Source organism: Pseudonaja textilis, chromosome Z, assembly GCF_049901715.1.
Source record: "Pseudonaja textilis isolate UNSWEBS1 chromosome Z, rPseTex1.2, whole genome shotgun sequence".
NCBI classification, from domain to species: domain Eukaryota; kingdom Metazoa; phylum Chordata; class Lepidosauria; order Squamata; family Elapidae; genus Pseudonaja; species Pseudonaja textilis.
Window position 1 is genome coordinate 83,023,946 of NC_142008.1, and position 19,313 is coordinate 83,043,258.

Here is a 19,313-nt window from a genome sequence, read left to right on the forward strand (position 1 = left end):
TATCATAAATTTACTATTTCATTTTCTTATTTTAAAATAATGTATTAAGCAGAATTAGAATTAGAATGGAAATTATATATTTAATTATATTATAAATTTATTATTCTTTTATTTTAATATACAACATGTAGAATGTACTAAGCAGAATCAGAATGGAAATCATGTTTTAAGTGTCAATTTAGGGGAAAGATAGAAAGGCGTCACACTTTAAAAGTGATTACAGGGGAAATTTTCTGTTAAAAAGAAGAGATAAATAGATAATTGGAAAAGAACGGACAAAAGATACAAGTACAATGATTCTAAAATAAGATGAAATAAACAAAATATAATTAAGAGAGTGAAAAGAAGGGAGAAGTTATATAGAAAATATAGAAGGTAAATAAGATAAGAATGGTATATAAGGTGAGCATGAATTTGATTTAGGTCTGTAAAAAAAGATGTAACCCAGGCTAAGCCACTTTCCAAAAATAAGTTTTATGTTTTATGTTTTGTGTTTTGGTTAGCTATGTTTGATCGAGAATTAATAAAACCTTGGAGGAATAAAACCAAAAGGAGAAACAATGAGAAATTTGGAAAAGATATGTATAAATGATAATTTGGAATTATGTTGTATAAAAGAATGTCTTATTTGTTTTGTCAAAATTTACAAGTAGCCTTCAGAAAGGAGGTTTTTATGTTTCTATGTTTTGTTTTATGTTTTGTATTTTGTGTGTTTATGTTTGATTGAGAATTAATAAAATCTTGATAGAAAGAAATATAATTGAATAAAAGTGAAGGGAGAAACAATGAGAAATTTGGAAAAGATATATATGTGTGTAAATGGAAATGTGATAATTTGGAACTATGCTGTACAAAATAATGTTTTATTTGCTCGTTAAAACCTATAAGCAGCTTTTAGAAAGGAGCTTTTATGTTTCTATGTCTTATGTTTTGTTTGTCAGAAGTTTTATGTTTTCTGTTTTGTATTTTGTGTGTATATATTTGATTGAGAATTAATAAAACCTTGATAGAAAGAAATATAATTGAATAAAAGTGAAGGGAGAAATAATGAGAAATTTGGAAAAGATATATATGTGTTTAATTGGAAATGTGATAATGTGGAACTATGCTGTATAAAATAATGTTTTATTTGCCTTGTTAAAACCCATACGTAACTTTTAGAAAGGAGGTTTTATGCTTTTATGTCTTATGTTTTGTTTGTCTTTAAAAAATTAATAAAATTTGTTTAAAAAAAAAGATCTTAATGGACTTGAACACTGGGCCATATTTAACAAAATGAAATTCAGTGGTGAGAAAAGTAGGGTTCTACATTGAGGCAGAAAAATTGAGATGCATAGGTGATGTTTGGCTCAATAGTAGTAACTGCGAGAGGAAACTTGGACAATCATTTAAATATGAAGCAAAAGTCTGCTGCAGATGCCAAAAGAGCCAATGTAGTCCTAGGCTGCATCAACAGAGAAATAGAATCAAGAACACATTAAGTATTAATGCCACTTATAATTCTCTGATGAGACCACACTTGGAACATTGCATCTAGTTGTGGTTGCCATGATATTAAAAAAATACCGTGACTCTAGAAAGAGTGAAGGCAGGCAAGGAAAGTAGGAAGAAAGGAAAGAAAAAAGAAAGACAGAAGGAGATGGGAAGGCAGAAAGTTTTGTGGTTGCGCAGAGAAGATCATCACAATATCACAATTTGGGTTGTAGAAAAATATCTTAGATAGCAAGAGAGAACAGAATAGAATCAGAAGAAAATCAGGAGTGCAACAGGAGAAAGAAGTAAGAGAAAGGTGTATAAAAACCTGCAGATGAGCAGACTAGAGGTATAGTTTCAGAATACTAATGGCGCAGCAAATGAAAGAGAGAGAAAGGGGAAAGGCTAAGGACTATTGAGAGGTATAGTAAGGGAACAATGTAAATCCAGAACAACAAAGGATTTAATGCAAGAAACAGTTAATACTGTGACAATGTACATACAAATGGCTGTGATCTTATTATTTATACTGTATGTAGAATGAGACAAAATTAGCAATAGTATATGACATGGGGAAGGCACCCACTTTCAGTTCTAAAAACAGTTACAAAGCCCATTTCAATCGTTCAAACAAATGATTATTTTTCTTCTGAATAAGAGTTTGCCAAATCTTACCTGATTTTTAAAAATGCAGCTATGCCAAATACCAATAGAACCACAGCAATTATGGTTATAGTAATAGCTGCAATGCTTCCTGCATAGGAAAAAAAAACGCATAAATTGGTTGGATGACGTTACCATTTCAAGATATTTTTTTATTTTGGATTCATATCAATGCAATATATTTGCACAATGTACTCTGAAATAATATATTTAGCAATACCAAACTATTTTTTAAGTATACAGTGAGACAAGAATTATCTGGAAAAATGTATTACTACTACATTGTGTAATCTACAACTGTACTGTAAATAAATTATTGTACTGCAAATAAATTATTTGCATACTTTCTTATTGTCTCACATTCTTCAGAAAGGCCAGATGGGGAGTTTACTTCAATAATGTAGTATAATCATCACAAATTGTACATACATAATTCAGTAAAAGCTGTTCTGGTAGATCAATATTGTTATGCACATGCTAAAAATGGCAATGTGAAGCTAAGAGAACAGCTTTTTGCCTTAAGCCATGAAATGACTTCACTGTGGTAAGATATAATCTGCATGCTTTTCAATTTCAATTTCAATTTCAGATTCATATTCTTAATTGGTTGCTAAATGACATTCTAGCTTCTATATTAGCTCAGAAAAGAAAAAAAGGAACTTCAGAAAGCAAGTAGTGGATGATTTCCTTTCTGGAGTCCTGATTTTTTTTTGTCTTCTTATCTGCTTGCCAAGGTGGAAGAAAAACAGCTAGCTCAACTTCCATGCTTGGTACTCTCCATTTCATTGGTACTTGACACATACACGTATCTTTTAAAAACGTGTACTTGTTGTTTATTCTCTTTGGAGTTATTCCAGATATGTAAACTAAGTGGTGGGGGGAGTAATTTCTTGACAAAATAGCATCCTAGAACTTCTGCGGATCCTTGTGAACCTATCAGAACCAAAAGGATTTCTTGCTTTGCATTTCCCTAAGCAATCTAACAAGAAAGAACCAGGTTTTATGAGTGGTAAACAATAGGCATAAGAAAAGGATTTCTAAATCACATTTCCAGCTAGTTTGAGTTATGATTTACTTTGATTACTGAACTGAATATCTATTGTTTATATTCAGAAGAAACCTAGTAGTTTCTTTGCCAACCGACACATTATTTAAGGTACAATATTTTGTATTATCTTCATCATATGCCATAGAAAGAGCGTTGTCTTACCTGAGAATCCATGGATGGGTTGACACATGCCTTTCTGCCCAGAGACTGAGTCCAACTGTTTTTGCCACACCCTTCATCAACTGTCATTCTCCCCAGTTCATGATGAAGGCGCAGCACTCTGTAGGACTTTTCTGTGGCATTGGCTCCTCCGGCCGTCCTGTGCTAGATGAAGGACCTGACTACCTCCCAGGGAGGGAATGGATTCTCCATCGTCATGATGAGAAGAAGCGTTCAGGTAAGACAACACTCTTTCTCCAGCACGACAATTGGAGAATCCATGGATGGGACATACCAAAACCTGGTGTCCCTGTGGGCGGGGATTGTGGTCCTGAATCGCCCTAGCTACATGCACTCTCTGAAGCACCCTCCTCCCAAAGAGCATCAGCTGAGGCAAAGGTCTCCAATGTATAGTGGCGCACAAAGGGAGATGGTGAGGACCATGTTGCCGCCCTGCAGATCTCCTCGATCTAAGCCTGCGTCACCCATGCAGCTGTGGTCACGGCGCTTCACGTAGAGTGGGCGATTAGTCGTCTGGGGACTGGAATCAACTGTGTCTTGTAGGCCTTCACAATACACGCTCTTATCCAAGGGCCTATGGTTGATGAAGTGACCTTTGAACCCAGAGAGGAAGGTTGAAATGAGACAAACAGTGATTTGGACTTTCAGTGAGGCAAAGTCTGTTTATGTAAGGCCCTCCTTACGTCCAGAGTATGCTATCTCTGTTCCAGTGGATGGGAAGGACCTGGACAGAAATTTGGCAACACTATCTCCTGGGCCCGGTGGAACCAGGAGTTGATCTTGGGGATGAAGGAGGGATCCAGACCGGAGAACCACCCTGTCTGTGTGGAAAGTACAGAGTTCTTCTCTCACAGAGAGAGCAGCCAATTCCGAGATTTGCCTGGCCGATGTGATGGTGACTAAAACGGCGACCTTAAAAGACAAAAACCACAGACTCATAGATCTGAGAGGTTCGAAGGGTGGTAAGGTAAGGGCGTGTAAAACTTTAGCTAAGTCCCAGGTTGCATACCTGTGAAGAACAAGTGGCTTTAAATTGACCTCCCCCCTCAAAAAGGAGTGCACCACCAGATGGTGCGCTATGGAGTCTAGGTCCCCATAAGTCAATACGGAAGACAAGGCTGCTACTTGTCTTTGGATAGTATTAGGGGCTAACCCTTTATCCAGACTCTCCTGGAAAAAGTCCAGGATCTGAGGGATGGAAACTGCTGTGGGATCCAGACCTGACCTGATACACCAACTACAGAATGCCTTCAAAGTAGAATTTTAAATTCTGTTGGTGGAAGGCTTCCTGGAAGCCTCTATCGTCTGTATCACCCTCCTTGAAAAGTTGTCCCTCGTCAGAAGCCGCTTCTCAAGTGCCAGGCGGTCAATTGGAGCCACTGAGGCCCTGGATGGACAAAGACCCTGCTGGGAGAGATCCTGGCCCGAGGGATTCTCCAAGGCTGGGACACAGAGAGACTGAGGAGGTCTGCAAACCATGGCCATCTGGGCCAATGGGGTTTGATCAGCAAGAGCTCGGCCTCCTCCATGAGAAGTTTCCTGATTACTCCCAGTATAATGGGGAGAGGAGGGAATGCATACAACAGGCCTCTGGGCCATGCACAGCGGAGGGCGTTGACTTCCTCTGCTCCTGGGGTTGGAAACCTTGTGAAGTATCTGGGCAGTTGCAAGTTCGTCGGGATGGCGAATAAGTCCAGGACTGGACGGTCAAACCTCCTGCACAGTTCCTGGAAGATGTCTGGGTACAGTTGCCACTCGGAGTGGTCCACCATGCTCCAGCTGAGAAAGTCTGCCTGCACATTTGCCACCCCCGAGATGTGTTCTGCCTTGATGGAACTCAGGTGAGTCTCTGCCCAGAGAATTAGGTGGTCCACTTCGCGCATGAGAGACCTTGAGTGGGTGTCCCCCTGGCAGTTGATATGCACTTTTGCAGCCACATTGTCTGTCAAGATCAATAGGTGTTGCCCCTCTACCATGGCTTTGAAGTGATGATGGCTCGGAGCTCCAGCCAGTTGATGTTCATAAGATCTGCCTGAGACCATTGTTCTTGAGCCAGCTGCTGCTGGAGATGGGTTTCCCATCCGAAGAGGCTGGCATCTGAGGTCAATGTCAGATGGCCGGGCTCCTTGTATAGTGTCCCCCTGGCTGGGGACATCCACCACCTGAGGGATCTGAGCGTCTCTAATGGAACCCTGACCTTGGCGTTGGAACTGCTGCTCCTTTTCCTCTGGAGTGGTAGAAGGAACCATTGCAGAGTTCTGAGGTGCGATCGGGCCCAAGGAACAATGGCTATGCATGAGACCATCTTTCCTAGGAGACAGAACTGCCAATGGAACCAAACGTTCTGTCCTGATTTGAGTGACCAAGGACTTGATACTGTCCTGTTGCTCCTGGGATAGACTTTGCACAGCCTGGTGTCTATCACTGCTCCTAGATGGAGCAGTTGAATGGTAGGTGTCAGATGACTTTTCTGAAAATTTATGGAGAATCCATGTTCCTGTAGAACGTAGATTGTAGTCTCGAGATCCTGCTGAGCGAGCTGGGACAAGGACAATTTGAATATCGTCCAGGTAGCACTGGAGATGCACCAGAATGGATCTGAGATGCACCGCCAGTGCCACCAGGATCTTTATGAATGACCTGGGAGCTGACACTAAACCAAACTGTAGAGGTCTGTACTGGAAGTGCAGATCTGAGTAACAGAATCTGAGGTACCGTCGGTGCCAGAGATGGATGGAAATGTGAAGATAAGCCTCTGTCAAATCAATCGATGACAGGAGGTTGCCCTCTCTGATGCTGGCCAAGATTGACTGCAGAGAGTGCATTTTAAACCTCTTGTACATCAAATGGACGTTGAACCTTTTGAGGTCTAGAATTGGTCTCCATTCCCCCCCGAGGCTTTTTGGAACGAGGAAGACAATCGAGTAGAATCCGTGCCCCCGTTGATCTTCCAGGACTGGCTCAATGGCCTGGATTTCCAGATGTTGGGTCGCCTTGTCCGTGAGATCTCTCTTGGTGGTGGTGTTCCTGGAGGTGGGGCAATGGACAAAGTGCCTCAGAGGAATGGAGAAAAATTCTAGAGTTAGGCTGAATCTTAGAGTGTTCAGAACCCACAAGTCTGAAGTAATCTTCTCCCACTGGTGGGCAAACAAGGTTAGACATCCGCCAATAGGGGGAGAGCACTGGCAGTCACTTGAAATGACGAAAGGAGCGCCCCCCCCCCAAGAAAGGGCCGCTTGGCCTGAGGTGGTTGTTGTTGCCTGGATCTCTCCCTGAAGGAAAACCTATCCTGATGGTCAGATCTGGGAGGGAAGTTACGATGAAATTGGGAGTGGTCAGTGCCCATGACTTGTGGACGAAAAGGAAACCAACAACCATAGGGAGAAGCTTTCCTATCTGCCCTTCTCATGATAGTGGACAAGACCTTCCACTTGTCTTTGTTTTCAGTAAGAAAGGGTTCAAGGCCTCTCCAAAGAGTTGGGATCCTTGTAAGGTGCAGAAGCCAACCTCCATTTTGTCTTTGCCTCCGCCTGCCATTGGCAGAGCCATAAAAGATGGTGAGAAGCAATGGTTAGAGGCAAGGGGAATGAGCAGCATGAAGGGAGGAATCCGCCAAAAACTCAGCTACTGCCACCAGCTTGTTAATATCCTGGTGTATGTGTGTCTCCTCTGGTGGAATCCTCACCTGCAACTCCTTAAGCCAAAGCAAGGAGGTCCTAACAAAAAAAGAGGTGGCAGTGGCTGCCTTAATTGCCAAGGGGTTGGCAAGATGAGTGTGGCGGAAATTTAATTCCGCCTTTCTGTCCTCAGCTTTCATGGCCTCAGCAATGTCCCCGGAGACAGCTGAAGGAGAACCTAGGAAGACTAATGGATCATCCACTGAAGGCAACTCTAAGGAGTTAAAGAGGAAGCCATATTAAAATGCCTCTATCGTTTCCTCCCATCTTGGGAAAGGTGACCAGTTGGCACCACTGCTTATGAACTGCCTCAGTAAAAAGCCTGGGGCAGGGGATGTCCTCCTGCATAATCACAGGTTCAGAAAATACAGCTTTATCAGATGCCAGAGGCACTGAAGGACCTGACACTGCGGGCAGACTAGTCCCAATTTGGGCCATGTCTCTGGCCTTATGGAGGAGGGACTTAAACAAAGCTGGGCAAAACAGCCCAGTAAATGGGGGCGGGGGGGAGATCTGGTACCAAGTCCAAGTCATCAACAGAGAAGTCCTGTTCCACTTGGTCAGGTTCCTCTATTACAGAAGGTCTGCTTCTGAGGGAATGGGTGGGAGAGGTGGCCCTGTGAATCTGCTCAACTTCCCTGGGATACATGTAGTGATATGACATCTGAACAGGGAGCTCAGATGTAACAGAAGCCGCACAACTTCCAAGGTGAAGAGTAATGAGAAATGAGGAATTTGAGTTCCTCAGATAGACTTTGCTCCTGCCTCTCTATAGGGCGGAACCCAGAAGTGGTGGGTGTAAAAGTCGCCTCAGGGGAAAAACCCTCCCCCTATCCTGAGGCTCAGCCCCTGTTGCTAGGCAGTTAAAAGGAAACTGCTTTGTAGGTTGCAAACTTTCAGTTGGAAAACTAGAAAAAAATTCCCTATCGCCCTCTGGGGACCAGTTCAAAGGAACTGCAACAGTAGGTTGGGAGGCTGGCTGTGGGGGAGGAGCCACAGTTTCAGTTAAGACAGAAGCTGGAATACTTTCCTATTGAGTCTTCTTTTGCATTCTGGAGATTTGTTTTTCCAGAGCCTTCATTCTCCTGTCTGCATCTTTTTCCTCAGCTCTAGTTGGCTTCCTAGAGTAGACTGCCTTGGCTCTAACCTTGTCAGTTTGAGTTGTGTAGTCCATATGTTTTTTCAGTGTAAGAGTTGCATCTTTACTGGCTGATCTGCCTTTCCTGGATCTAGTCTTTCTGGGAGCAGCTGAAGAATCTCCCTGCCTAGCCATGCTGTTAACCATCAGAATCTGATCAGCCATCTTGACAGCTCCCTTAGCCCAGAAAGGAGAAGCTGTTCTGCCTACAGCCAGTTGAAAGGGCTGCAAAAAAAAAAATATGGCAGTGCTGACTCCCTTCAAAAACTAGGGCTATGATGCAATGGGCAAAGTGGCGGCAAGCCAGCACACAAACCCCTATAACCACGCTTCTCTCAAGGCTCAGTCAAAAACAGTGGAATCACAAAAGGCAAAACAGACTAGAGATCCCAAGGAGGCTTGTCAATCAAGCCATCAAGCTAAACAAGTGGCTTGCCAGGAACCGCTAAGCCGTGCTGTTAGCGCGTAAGTAAAAGTCCATAAAAACAGCTGAGAAGTGCTTGACTTAAAAGGAAAAAAAGACGGCTGGGCTCAGGATGCCCCAGGCGCGCAGCGGCTGCCCTCGCATGGAAAACTATTCCCTTTGGTATTATGCGAGGCTGGCAGCAAGCAGTGGCTATAGGGAAATAACAACGAAGACCAGGAAGCAGAGAAGGAAAAAGAAAAAAAATGCCTCTGTAGTGCTTTAAAACGCTACGAAGCTAACCTGAACTACAAGAAGTCAGCTTTAACCACAAACTCAGAACTACGAGCCAATCTTTTGCCACAACTTTCTAGGGCAAGACTGAGTCGTGAACTGGGGAGAATCACAGTTGATGAAGGGTGTGGCAAAAACAGTTGGACTCAGTGTCCAGGAAGAAAGGCATATGTCAACCCATCCATGGATTCTCCAATCGTCGTGCTGGAGAATAATTAGACACATAGGGTTTGAATTGGGATGGAGGGATGGAAAATAAAAAGGGAAGACAAAAACAGAATGGTTATGCAGATTGTTATGCAAATTACATATGAAGTAAATTATAAGCACCTTAGGAATTAGCAATGGTAATGTTGATAAATACCTATTGTTTTTCTTCTTCTAGCAGCATCTGCAATTTTTCTATGAATGTGTTGAGCAATTTCTTGCTCAATAGAGCTGATACTTTTTTCCACAAGTTTCACTATTTTGTGATCTAAAATAGAGCATCCTGGAAGCCTGAAATTTGCCGGTATTTACTGCTCACTATTTGAAAGTCCCTTTTATAAAGTAGTAGGACATTAAAAATATTTAGAAATTGACATGCTTTTAAATTTTTTCATATGCGTGTAACTTTGATTATGTTAAACCAAAAAAAACCCAAAACCCTCTTTCTTTAAAACCCAACTGACTTTATTTTGGGATTAAGGGGTTCCAACAATATGCAAAAGTTCAAATAAATTTTAAAAACCATTCCATTTTCAAAGGACTGATTATTCATTATGCGTCCAAATGTCATCAATAAGTAGGTGGTTTCTATGTTGTTATTTTTTTCTTTTGTTTGTGAGCTGGCCAAGGTTATGTTGTATAAGATGGGAGGCTATATAAATTTATAAATAAATAAAAATGAATAATTGACAGATCTTTTATTTTAAAATATTTTACTAAGAAGTTCTTTCTCATTGATAAGTAATGGAAAGAAAAGAATACATAATATTATAATATTATTATACAGAGTCATTTGGATCTGCTTGTAGCATACTTTCTAACCCTGGGAGGAGTAAGGTAGTCAATCATTTAGCTTTCCACAATTTGATGCTCTTTAAATGACTCAGACTTCAGCTCCTAGAATTTCAAGAAAGCCTGACCAAGTATTTTGTAACTATTACTTCTTTTTTTGTACTGCTTGATTTGGGGAGAGAATTAATGACGGGGAGAGAGAGAGAGAAGGAGGGAGGTAAGGAGGGAGGGAGACAAGCATTATAGGTAGCTAGCTGTATTGGCTCACCTGAACTCAAACCCTGCTGAACCTCTTGCAGGGTTACCTCTGAGGAGAGTCTGGTACTGCCAATGGGAGAGGTCGCAACAGTTGCTTTACTTGTTAAAGTCCCTTGTGAATATGTAAACTTTCCCACAGAGCTTGATGAGATGAGTGGCTTAATAGTGACTCCAGATATGGTTTCTTCCACAGGGTGTTTCTTGGATGTCACAGGTACTGTGGACACTTCTGTACTTGATAATTGAGTAACCCAAGAGCTGGTGTATTCCTCATGAGGAAATGAACTGCTGCTATTGGATGATACATTCGTAATACCTGAAGTAGCGGTGGCTTCAGTTTCTACATGGGAAATGTTAGTCATTGCTGAGCTATCAACTGACATCACTGAGGTTGGCGTGTGTTCTGTGCTTTGTAATCTAGTGCTTGGTTGTGATAACAAATTCGTTGTTGATAGAGTTATCTCTGATGTACTTGATGTGTCATTAGGTGTAGTAGACAATAGGATCGTATCATTTTCAGTAGGTGTCAGTGTAGTTGTAAAGGAAAGAGTAACAGGACTTGCAACTGTTTTTACAGTATTTGCTGCTGAAGTGCTGTTGAGTGTAGGGGTCTGGTTGGTTACTTTTGTTTTATTTGAGATGGGAGATGTAGTCACTGAGGAGATGGAGTAGATATTTAGTCCTGCATAAGTGAATAGGAACATTTGTATTAGTAGCTTCCAAGACAACATATTTACTTATATCATTGTCTTTTAGATATCTGAATTAACACAGGTACCATTATTACTGGGGTGGCTTGGTAGCTCAGTGGTTAAGAAGCTGGGCTCATCATCTGGAAGGCTGGCATCCTCACCCCAGTTTCTGCCAACCTAGCAGTTCAATTATGCAAATGCAAGTAAATAAATAGGTACCATTTCGATGGGAAGGTCACAGCACTTTGTGACATCATGCTGGTCACATGTCCATGGGTCAATGGCCTTGAAACAGAGATGAGCACCACCTCCTAGTCAATAATGACTAACGGACTTTTCCTTACCATAATAGTGTATTATACCTATTTTAAATTGCCAGTTGTTTTGCTCACCTTGATTTATTTTCAGTAAGTTAATTATCATTTTCCAACCCTAAAGGTAAACTTAGGACATATTTTTTTTAAAATAAAACAAAATAAAAGTTGCTACCATATTTAGTCCTCTGGAGAAATGAAAGGAAGTATTTGGATAAATTATTCAGATGAGAAGTATCTTTTCATGTTAGTATTTATATTCATCAAAATAGGGGTTCAAAAATACTGATATTCTTATCTATATTACTCAGTGAAATAGGTGCCTTCAAATGCAAAGCAGAGCTGAAAATTTATGAACTGTGTAAAATGAATAGTTCTCTAATTGGCATTAGAAGACAATTAGAATTTCTCCAATTTCTTCTTAAAGCCTAGCCAACTGGGAAATAAGATTGAAGGCGAGTAGCAATAATTCAATTTCTGTTCCTCTTAAGCTTCTTTAGTGATAGATTTTTTTGACTCTAACATGACTTGTCTGTTGCTGGCAGCAATGCTTCCAGGTGCCTCTATCTGCTATAAGATCCCTGCTATAAGATCTCTCCTGCCCTATTGAGCCTAAGAGTCATCTTCTCCGTACAGGTAGTCCTCAATTTACAACCACAATTGAGCCGAAAATTTACGCTAAGTGAGAATTTGTTAAATGAGTTTTGCCCCATTTTATGACATTTCTTGCCATAGTTGCTAAGTGAATCACTGAAGTTGGTAAGTTAGTAACCTGGTTGTTAAGTGAATCTGGCTTCCCCATCTCCTTTGCTTGCCAGAAGGTTGCAAAAAGTAATCACATGACCCTGGCACACAACAAGTCATAAGTATGAACTCTGATCACATGATCATGGGGGTACTGTAAATGTCATAAATCACTTTTCTGTGCCGTAGTAACTTTAAATGGTTACTAAATGAATTGTTGTAAGCCGAGAACTACCTATATATAAAACATCCCTGTAAACTCAAAGAAGAAATACTGGCGATTATCATCAAAGAATTAAGCAGTGTATTTAGCATTTTCTCCCAACAATTAAAAATAGAATTCACTTTCTAGGACATTCTGGTAGGTTTTCATTTATGTAGATACAAAACCAAGAGAACGTGAGCAGTGAGAAAGGACTATAAAATTTAAGGAGTAAATGAATCAGATATTTTCTACCAGATGGTTATTAGAAGACTTAGAATCCATGGTAAAAAAATAAATAGCACCACAAGTTTGCATCATTCAGGCAGACTTTAGCATTGAATTTTTCTCAGTGAAAAAGTTACATCTCTTTTTTTAGTATAAAACCCAGAATGGTTTCAATACTGGGGATGGGTATTTGTCGGGAGAAGAAGTTGGAGAAATTGCTCAGAAACTGATATAAAAGCAAAATGCTCAAAGCATGCCCTTTGGATTTGGTTTCCATCCACATCTGAAATATCACAAATCTTCGGGGTTGGTTTGGAATGTGGTGATTTGTTTTACATTTGAGACAAATCCCTATTTCAGGAGTTCAAACACAAGGCCCGTGGGCTGAATCCAGCAAGTGGGGTGTTTATTATCTGGGGGCCGTGCAGGGCCGCCCTGGAAACAGTGAAGGACTGGCCCATGGTGCCTCTGCAGTGAAAATGGAGCTCCCGAGCATAGTTCTTGGCTGCATTGGCCTCCTGCAGTGCTCTGCCAGCGAAAACGAGCTCCATTTTCACTGGTACAGTACTGCAGGAGGCCATTGCAAAATGGAGCCTGGGAGGGTTGCCCCCCCCCCAACACGTTGACCTGGCCTCCAAGGTCAAACATAATCCTGATGCAGCCCTCAATGAAATTGAGTTTGACACACTTGCCATATTTCTTATGAACTTCTTATGCTTTCTCATTTTCAGGCTGCCTTGTGTACCCCATAGCCCTATGAGTTGCTGTTTCCAAAGAATACAGGGAGATATCACCTTGCAACCCTGACAGCTGCAGCATTTCTATCTGGAGAGTGAAGTGAACTTCAGTCTGACTTTGCAATTTAATTGCACTCCTACATTTGATCTAATTGTAGTTTATTCCTCTTTTGATCTTGCCCCCTTACATTTCTGCTTTAGGCCAACTGTTTTTAAAAATAAATTTAAAAAGCGTGCATGTCATAAGCTCACCTTCAGCCACTTGATTAAAACCAAACAATACATAAAAAGTAAGCTTGCTAATCTGCTACACACACATCATTTAAAACTATGAACTACAATACATCAATACAATACTCAAGGATTAAATTAAAAATATAAACTCTATATGCATCCCATTTGCCCCTGCAATTGTGGATGCAGTACAAATACAGTTACAAGTTATAGTCAAATAATAGTTTAAAATTACAATTAATATCTATATCAAATTTGCTTTTTAATACAAAATTATTCTGGACATTGAAATATATTCTCACAATTAAGTTAGTCATTTTCAAGGAAGGAATCAACAATTATTTCTAATATAAGAATGCAAAATCCTTGCAGCCATTAATGAATATCTGAATCAAGTTTTAAAACAATACATTATTTCATGAAATTCTATAAAAATATCTATTGTAGAATATTTAATTCAATTACAACACTCAAATTCTGTTCGATGGGTAATTTTCCAGAATTGTTTGGTTTTACAGCATTGGGACTACATATGAAAAAAGACACAAAAACAATTCAATCCACTCATTACATTTCAAAACTTTTTAGGAAAGGCATTGTTCATTTTAACAATCAAAACTACAGTAATATGTCAACATCTTTCCTTGAAATTCCTATTGTTGTGTCTCTGTTACTATATTCAAATTGTGCATCCAATAAATGTACAGTCTTTGAGTACTTCAGATTATGAATCAGAAAAGAACAGAGTTGGAAGGGACCTTGGAGGTCCTCTAGTCCAGCTTCCTGCTCAAGTAGAAGACCTTATACCATTTCAGACAAATGTCTGTCCAATCTCTTCTTAAAAACCTCCAGTGAATAACTGGAGACAATATGTCCCACTGATTAGTTGTTTCATTCTCTGGAAATTTCTTCTTAGTTTTTAGGTTGGATCTATCTTGGGTAGGTTTCCATCTGTTATTACTTCTCTTGCCCTCAGGTCAGGGGTGGGATTCAACCGGCATTACTACTAGTTTGGTTTTTGCATTTTGCGCGTGCGTCTACTATACCATTAGCTGAGCCACTGGGACAGCTGATAAGCGTTGCGCGCGGGTGTGCAGCGTTTCAAAAAGCACTTTTTTTACTGCTTTTTCAACCTCAGCTATGCCGCACGAAGTAGCTCTGGTTGAAAAGCAGGAAATAAAAGTCAGGTAAGAACCCGGGCAGGTGGATGGGCCAAACAGCAGCAGACACAGAACTGGTTTGGTGTCTGCTGCTCTTCAGAGCTACTGGTTCTATAGAGCCTAGCAGAACCGGTAGCATCCCACCCCTGCCTCAGGTGCTTTGGAGAATAGGATGTCCCCTTCTTCTTTGTGGGGGACCTCAAATATTGGAAGATTACCTGCAATTGTTCACCATATATTTTAACTTCTGGCCCTCTAATCACTTTTGTTGCTCTGTACTTGATCTTTTTTCTATCATGGTGACAAAAGTTGGCTGCAGTATTCCAAGTACAGTCTTGATAAAACAGTACCTAGCAGCATAGTTTTCCTCTGTTAATGCAGCCTAGGACTGCATTGGGTTTTTTGACAGCTGCAACACACTGCTGGCTCATACAGGTAGTCCTTGACTTATAACAGTTCATTTAGTGCCTGTTGAAGGTTACAGCAGCACTGGAAAAAAAAGGACTTAAAATTGTTTTTCACACTTACAAACACTGCAGCATCTCCATAATCATGTGATCAAAATTCAGATACTTGGCAACTGACTCTTATTTATGATGGTTGCAGTGTCCTGGGATCATGCAATCAGCTTTTGTGAACTTCTGACAAGTAAAGTTAATGGGGAAGCCAGATTCACTTAATAACCATGTTACTAGCCTAGCAACTGCAGCAATTCACTTAACTACTGTGGCAAGAATGGTTGTAAAATGGGGTAAAATTCATTTAGCAAATATCTTGCTTAGCAACAGAAAATTTGGGATCCATTGTGGACGTAAGTCAAGGATGACCTGTACTTTAGTGGTTGTCCACTAGAATGCCTAGATTCCTCTAACAGTTACTGCTGTCAAGCCAGGTATCATCTCTTTTCTATCTGTGCATTTGGTTTTTCATGTAAAACCTTACTGTTCTGGCCAATGAACTGCATCTTGTTGGATAGGACCCAGTCTGTCTTCAAGTCTGTGAAGATCTTTCTGAATCTTGAACCTGTCTTCTAAAATGCTATTTCTCCTAATTTAGTGTCATGTGTAAATCTGATGAGTTCCCTTTCTCCCCCCATTTTTCTATCTTACCAAGAAGCAGTTTTTGGTTGTGGTCCACTTTGTCAAATACATTTTTGAAATCCAGTTTTGCTATGTTCACATTTCGCTGGTCCATTAATTTAGTCGCTTTGTCAAGGATGAAATAAGATTTCTTTGGCATGATCTGTTTTTGACAAACCTGTGTTAGCTTCTACTAATAGCTTTGCAGTGTACTTGCTACACACCTAATCTAACTGATTGGCAAAAAAATTATCTATTTCCTCTGTTTGTTTGGGTGGTATGAAGGATGCACCTATTACAATGTCATTTCTTTTTCCGTTTATATTAACACAAATAAATTCAGCTATACAGTTGAAAGTGAATTATAAATCAAGATAATACTAATCAATTAAGTCAAATGCTTCTCCTTAGTATATATAAAGTTTGAAAGTCAATAGCTACTAGCCATAAGTGATTACCCTCAAGTTCAGCAGTGTAAGCTTCCTTAGATCAGGTATGGGGAACTCAAGCCCAAGACTTCCATTGAACTCATCTCCTACCTAGATTCCCGTAGGTCTCTATAGGAACAAAATTCTGGATTAGAAGTCCTTTGAATTAGTTTAGCATGGTTGGTCTTCTGGCAGGAATCTTATCTTTGAAAAGAATTCAGCATTAAGTCTGACGAAGCTATATTTAACCCTTTCTAAGCAAATGAAAAGGAGCAAACAGGTTTGGTGGCCCTCAACTGAAGTTCAAGCAGGAAGAAGAAGCAAGAGAGATGACCGACTAGAAAAAAAAATCTATAGTCTTAGGAATGCTGTGTTCAACTTTATGAAGTGAAATCTCATCCCCTGAATAATTACTAATTGAAAGAAAGACATTGTAACAGTGGCTGATTGCCCATGAGTTCCTAACAAGTTTTCTTTCCAAGTGGATAACAGTACTGGACAGATAGTGATACTTTGGACATGAACCAGCAGTTGTGACAATTCTTGGAGGAAGTTGTTTTCCAGCCTAAAAAAAGAAATTGGCATGTCTTTATCACAAATACATTGGAAAGTACACTTGAAGAAAAAGTATCATACTAAAAAAGCTGCTACACTTTATCTGACAAAAAAGGAGGAAGATTATTGTATAAGAGGTGGTTCAACTGTGGATTGTGATCCCCTGGAATACACCCAAAAATGCTATCACAAACATTGGTGGCACATAATGATGGGAGTTCTGCCATCCTCACATTCCTTGGCTGCAAGAAAAATTGGCACTGAAGCTGCTTGAAAAAAATATGAATTATGCTATGGAGTGTCACAAAAATGTGTTAATGAAAGTATGTATAAGGCCAACAAATGAAGCACAAACTCCTATAATAGGAGTCGACAAAGGAAATTATTTCTGCATCACTGGAACAGAGAATCACCGTTTATATCACACAAAAGAAACCCCCTAAGGCAGCTATTTTAAGTAATGTATGAATTGTCAGTGCAACAAATTTGCAACACTAGAAACATTTTGATAATAGAATAATATACATACATGCATACATACATATGTAGTGGTTGACTCCTCTCCGCTGGTTTCACTGGTGAAATAGGAGCTGGCTAAATCAGGAATTTAGACTTCACGGCCTTTTCCAATTCTATGATTCTTTATATAGCGGTTATGTTTGGATATTACTTAAAAATATTGTCTTATCCTGAACATTTTGGTTTCAGCTGCCAGAAGAGGTGGCTGAGGAAATCAGCATGACTTAATTCCCTCTTAAGAAATTAGAGGTATATGTCAAAATTTGTTCTCAAGTTATTAGGTGAGCAACAAGCTAACTAGAGAACCACATGGCTCAAAAACCTGTGTGGACAACCTGTACTACCAAAAAGCAGCCCTCAGCTTCTTTTCGCAGATCTTAGACACCTATCAAACAAGAAAGGATAAACTTGTTTCCCAGTAATTAAGATAAAAACTATGTTATAGTTTTTTTTACTGTTTTATGTTATGTTATTGTTATTTATACTGTTTTAAATTGTAAAATTTTAAGTTCTAAAACTTCCTTATCACAGTGAAAAAATAAAAATCTGCGTTCTGCCCCTAGAATGAATTGTCTCTACAGGCACTGAGTGGCCCTTTCCTACTTTGTAGTTCCCAAGACCTTCAGAAATATTATGAGTGGCCCTCAGCTGCTCAGGCTCTGGGAATGGAATTGCATATAAGTTTCACTAATAAATAAAGATCTTGTAAGATGAAAGCCATATTAATCTATGACAGCAAAAAACAAACAACCCAACCTAATAACACCCTTTCAGAATAACAAATGTTATTAAAAGGCTTAAGCTTTCAGGACCCTTTCCAATAAATCATATATATTATTTGGATGGTACCTTTTCTTGTGACTTTAAGCAGGTTTACCATAAATCCTCATTGTTAAACATCTAATTCCCACTTTATTTGTGCATGTTTTCAATGTAAAATGTTCCATTTCCACATTTCTCTAAGCTCAAAGGAGCTGCTGATAGTCAATGTGAACAAGACTTAATATACTTTGGTTTCTTTGTTCTTAAGCTTTAATGTCTTTGCCATGATTCAGCTGCTTTTAAATGCCAAAACAATAATTAAGAATGCCTCTGACTAGAGTTATTCTGAAACTGACATCTATAAGAAGAAAATAAGCAGTGCCTACAATCAATCAGCCTTGCTTGTGGGTTTTTTTTAAAAAAAAACGTGAATGGTGCTTATAAACATTCTTGTCTTTCTAACCTGCTTTCTAGATACCTTTTAAGTTGGCAAAAATTCATTTTTAACATTTCTGTCTTAATTGCAAGAAAGTGTAATGTTTTGCTCTGGGGTTTTATAATCAAATATAACCTCCAGCTCAGATTACTTTTAGGTCATGTTTAACAAGGGAGACTGTTATCAGAGAAAAATAGCTGAATTCAACTTTAATTGCTTCTCATTTAGTACAATCTATTTATGGTTTCTATTTTCATCCTGAGAAACAGAATAATAGAATTGGAAGAGACTTTAGAGTTCTAGTCCAACCCTCTGCTCAATAAGATTGTATACCAGGGATGTCAAACTCAAGGCCGGAGCAGGATGCGGCCCCTTGGGTGCTTAGATCTGGTCTGCAGGGCCACCCTGGAAACAACAAAGGGCCAGCCTTTGGTGCCTCTGCCAGCGAAAACAGCACTCAGGAGGGCCCTCTCGAGCTCCATTTTCACTGGCAGAGGGTTGCAGGAAGCCATCGCAGCCAAAAATGGAGCTTGAGAGCCTGTCTTCGCTGGCAGAGCACTTAGGCCACCACAGGCACCCACACACCAACAAGTGATATGATGTCAAACTGGCCACGCCACCATGGCCATTTCCACCCTGGACCACCAAATTGAGTTTGATGGACTTCCGGTTTGGGTCTCTTCAGTGACAGACCAAAATCTGCGACCATGCGTGGTTTTGATCTGTGCTTACCGCTTTAGCGCACCAATCCTTTGGATTCGGGGCTGAAGCCACCTCGTAGAGGTGGTGAAGAGGGGGGAGACTGCTAGCCAAGTGGAGGGGAGCCACATCTCTCCTCCTTGGCTTGTCTAAACTCCCTTCCCCAAAGGTGGTTGCAGCTGTGGTCAGAAATGGCCACCTCAAAGAAGAACCCGACTGGATAAGATTGTGCAGGAGGAAGACAAAGAGGAAAGCAGGACAGACCGGGCTAAACAACAAAGAACATCTAAGCAAGGTACCCTGAATCTAAAAGTACCTAGAGGGATATTTCTGAAAGAAGACCTTTAAGCGGCGAAGGAGAGAGAAAAGGAGGTTAAAAAAACCCCTTTTT

At 40.2% G+C, this 19,313-nt stretch overlaps 1 protein-coding gene across 1 annotated transcript in view; it reads right to left on the reverse strand.

Moving 5' to 3' along the window:
- Positions 1-19,313, reverse strand: part of PARM1 (prostate androgen-regulated mucin-like protein 1) — a 40,405-nt gene that overhangs the window by 5,768 nt on the left and 15,324 nt on the right. The window contains exons 2-3 of the mRNA XM_087917855.1: positions 10,144-10,815; positions 2,149-2,227 (exon numbers count right to left, since the gene is read on the reverse strand). Of these exons, the coding sequence (XP_087773981.1) occupies positions 2,149-2,227; positions 10,144-10,516 (452 nt within the window). The 5' untranslated portion in view covers positions 10,517-10,815. The remainder of the gene's footprint in view (positions 1-2,148; positions 2,228-10,143; positions 10,816-19,313) is intronic.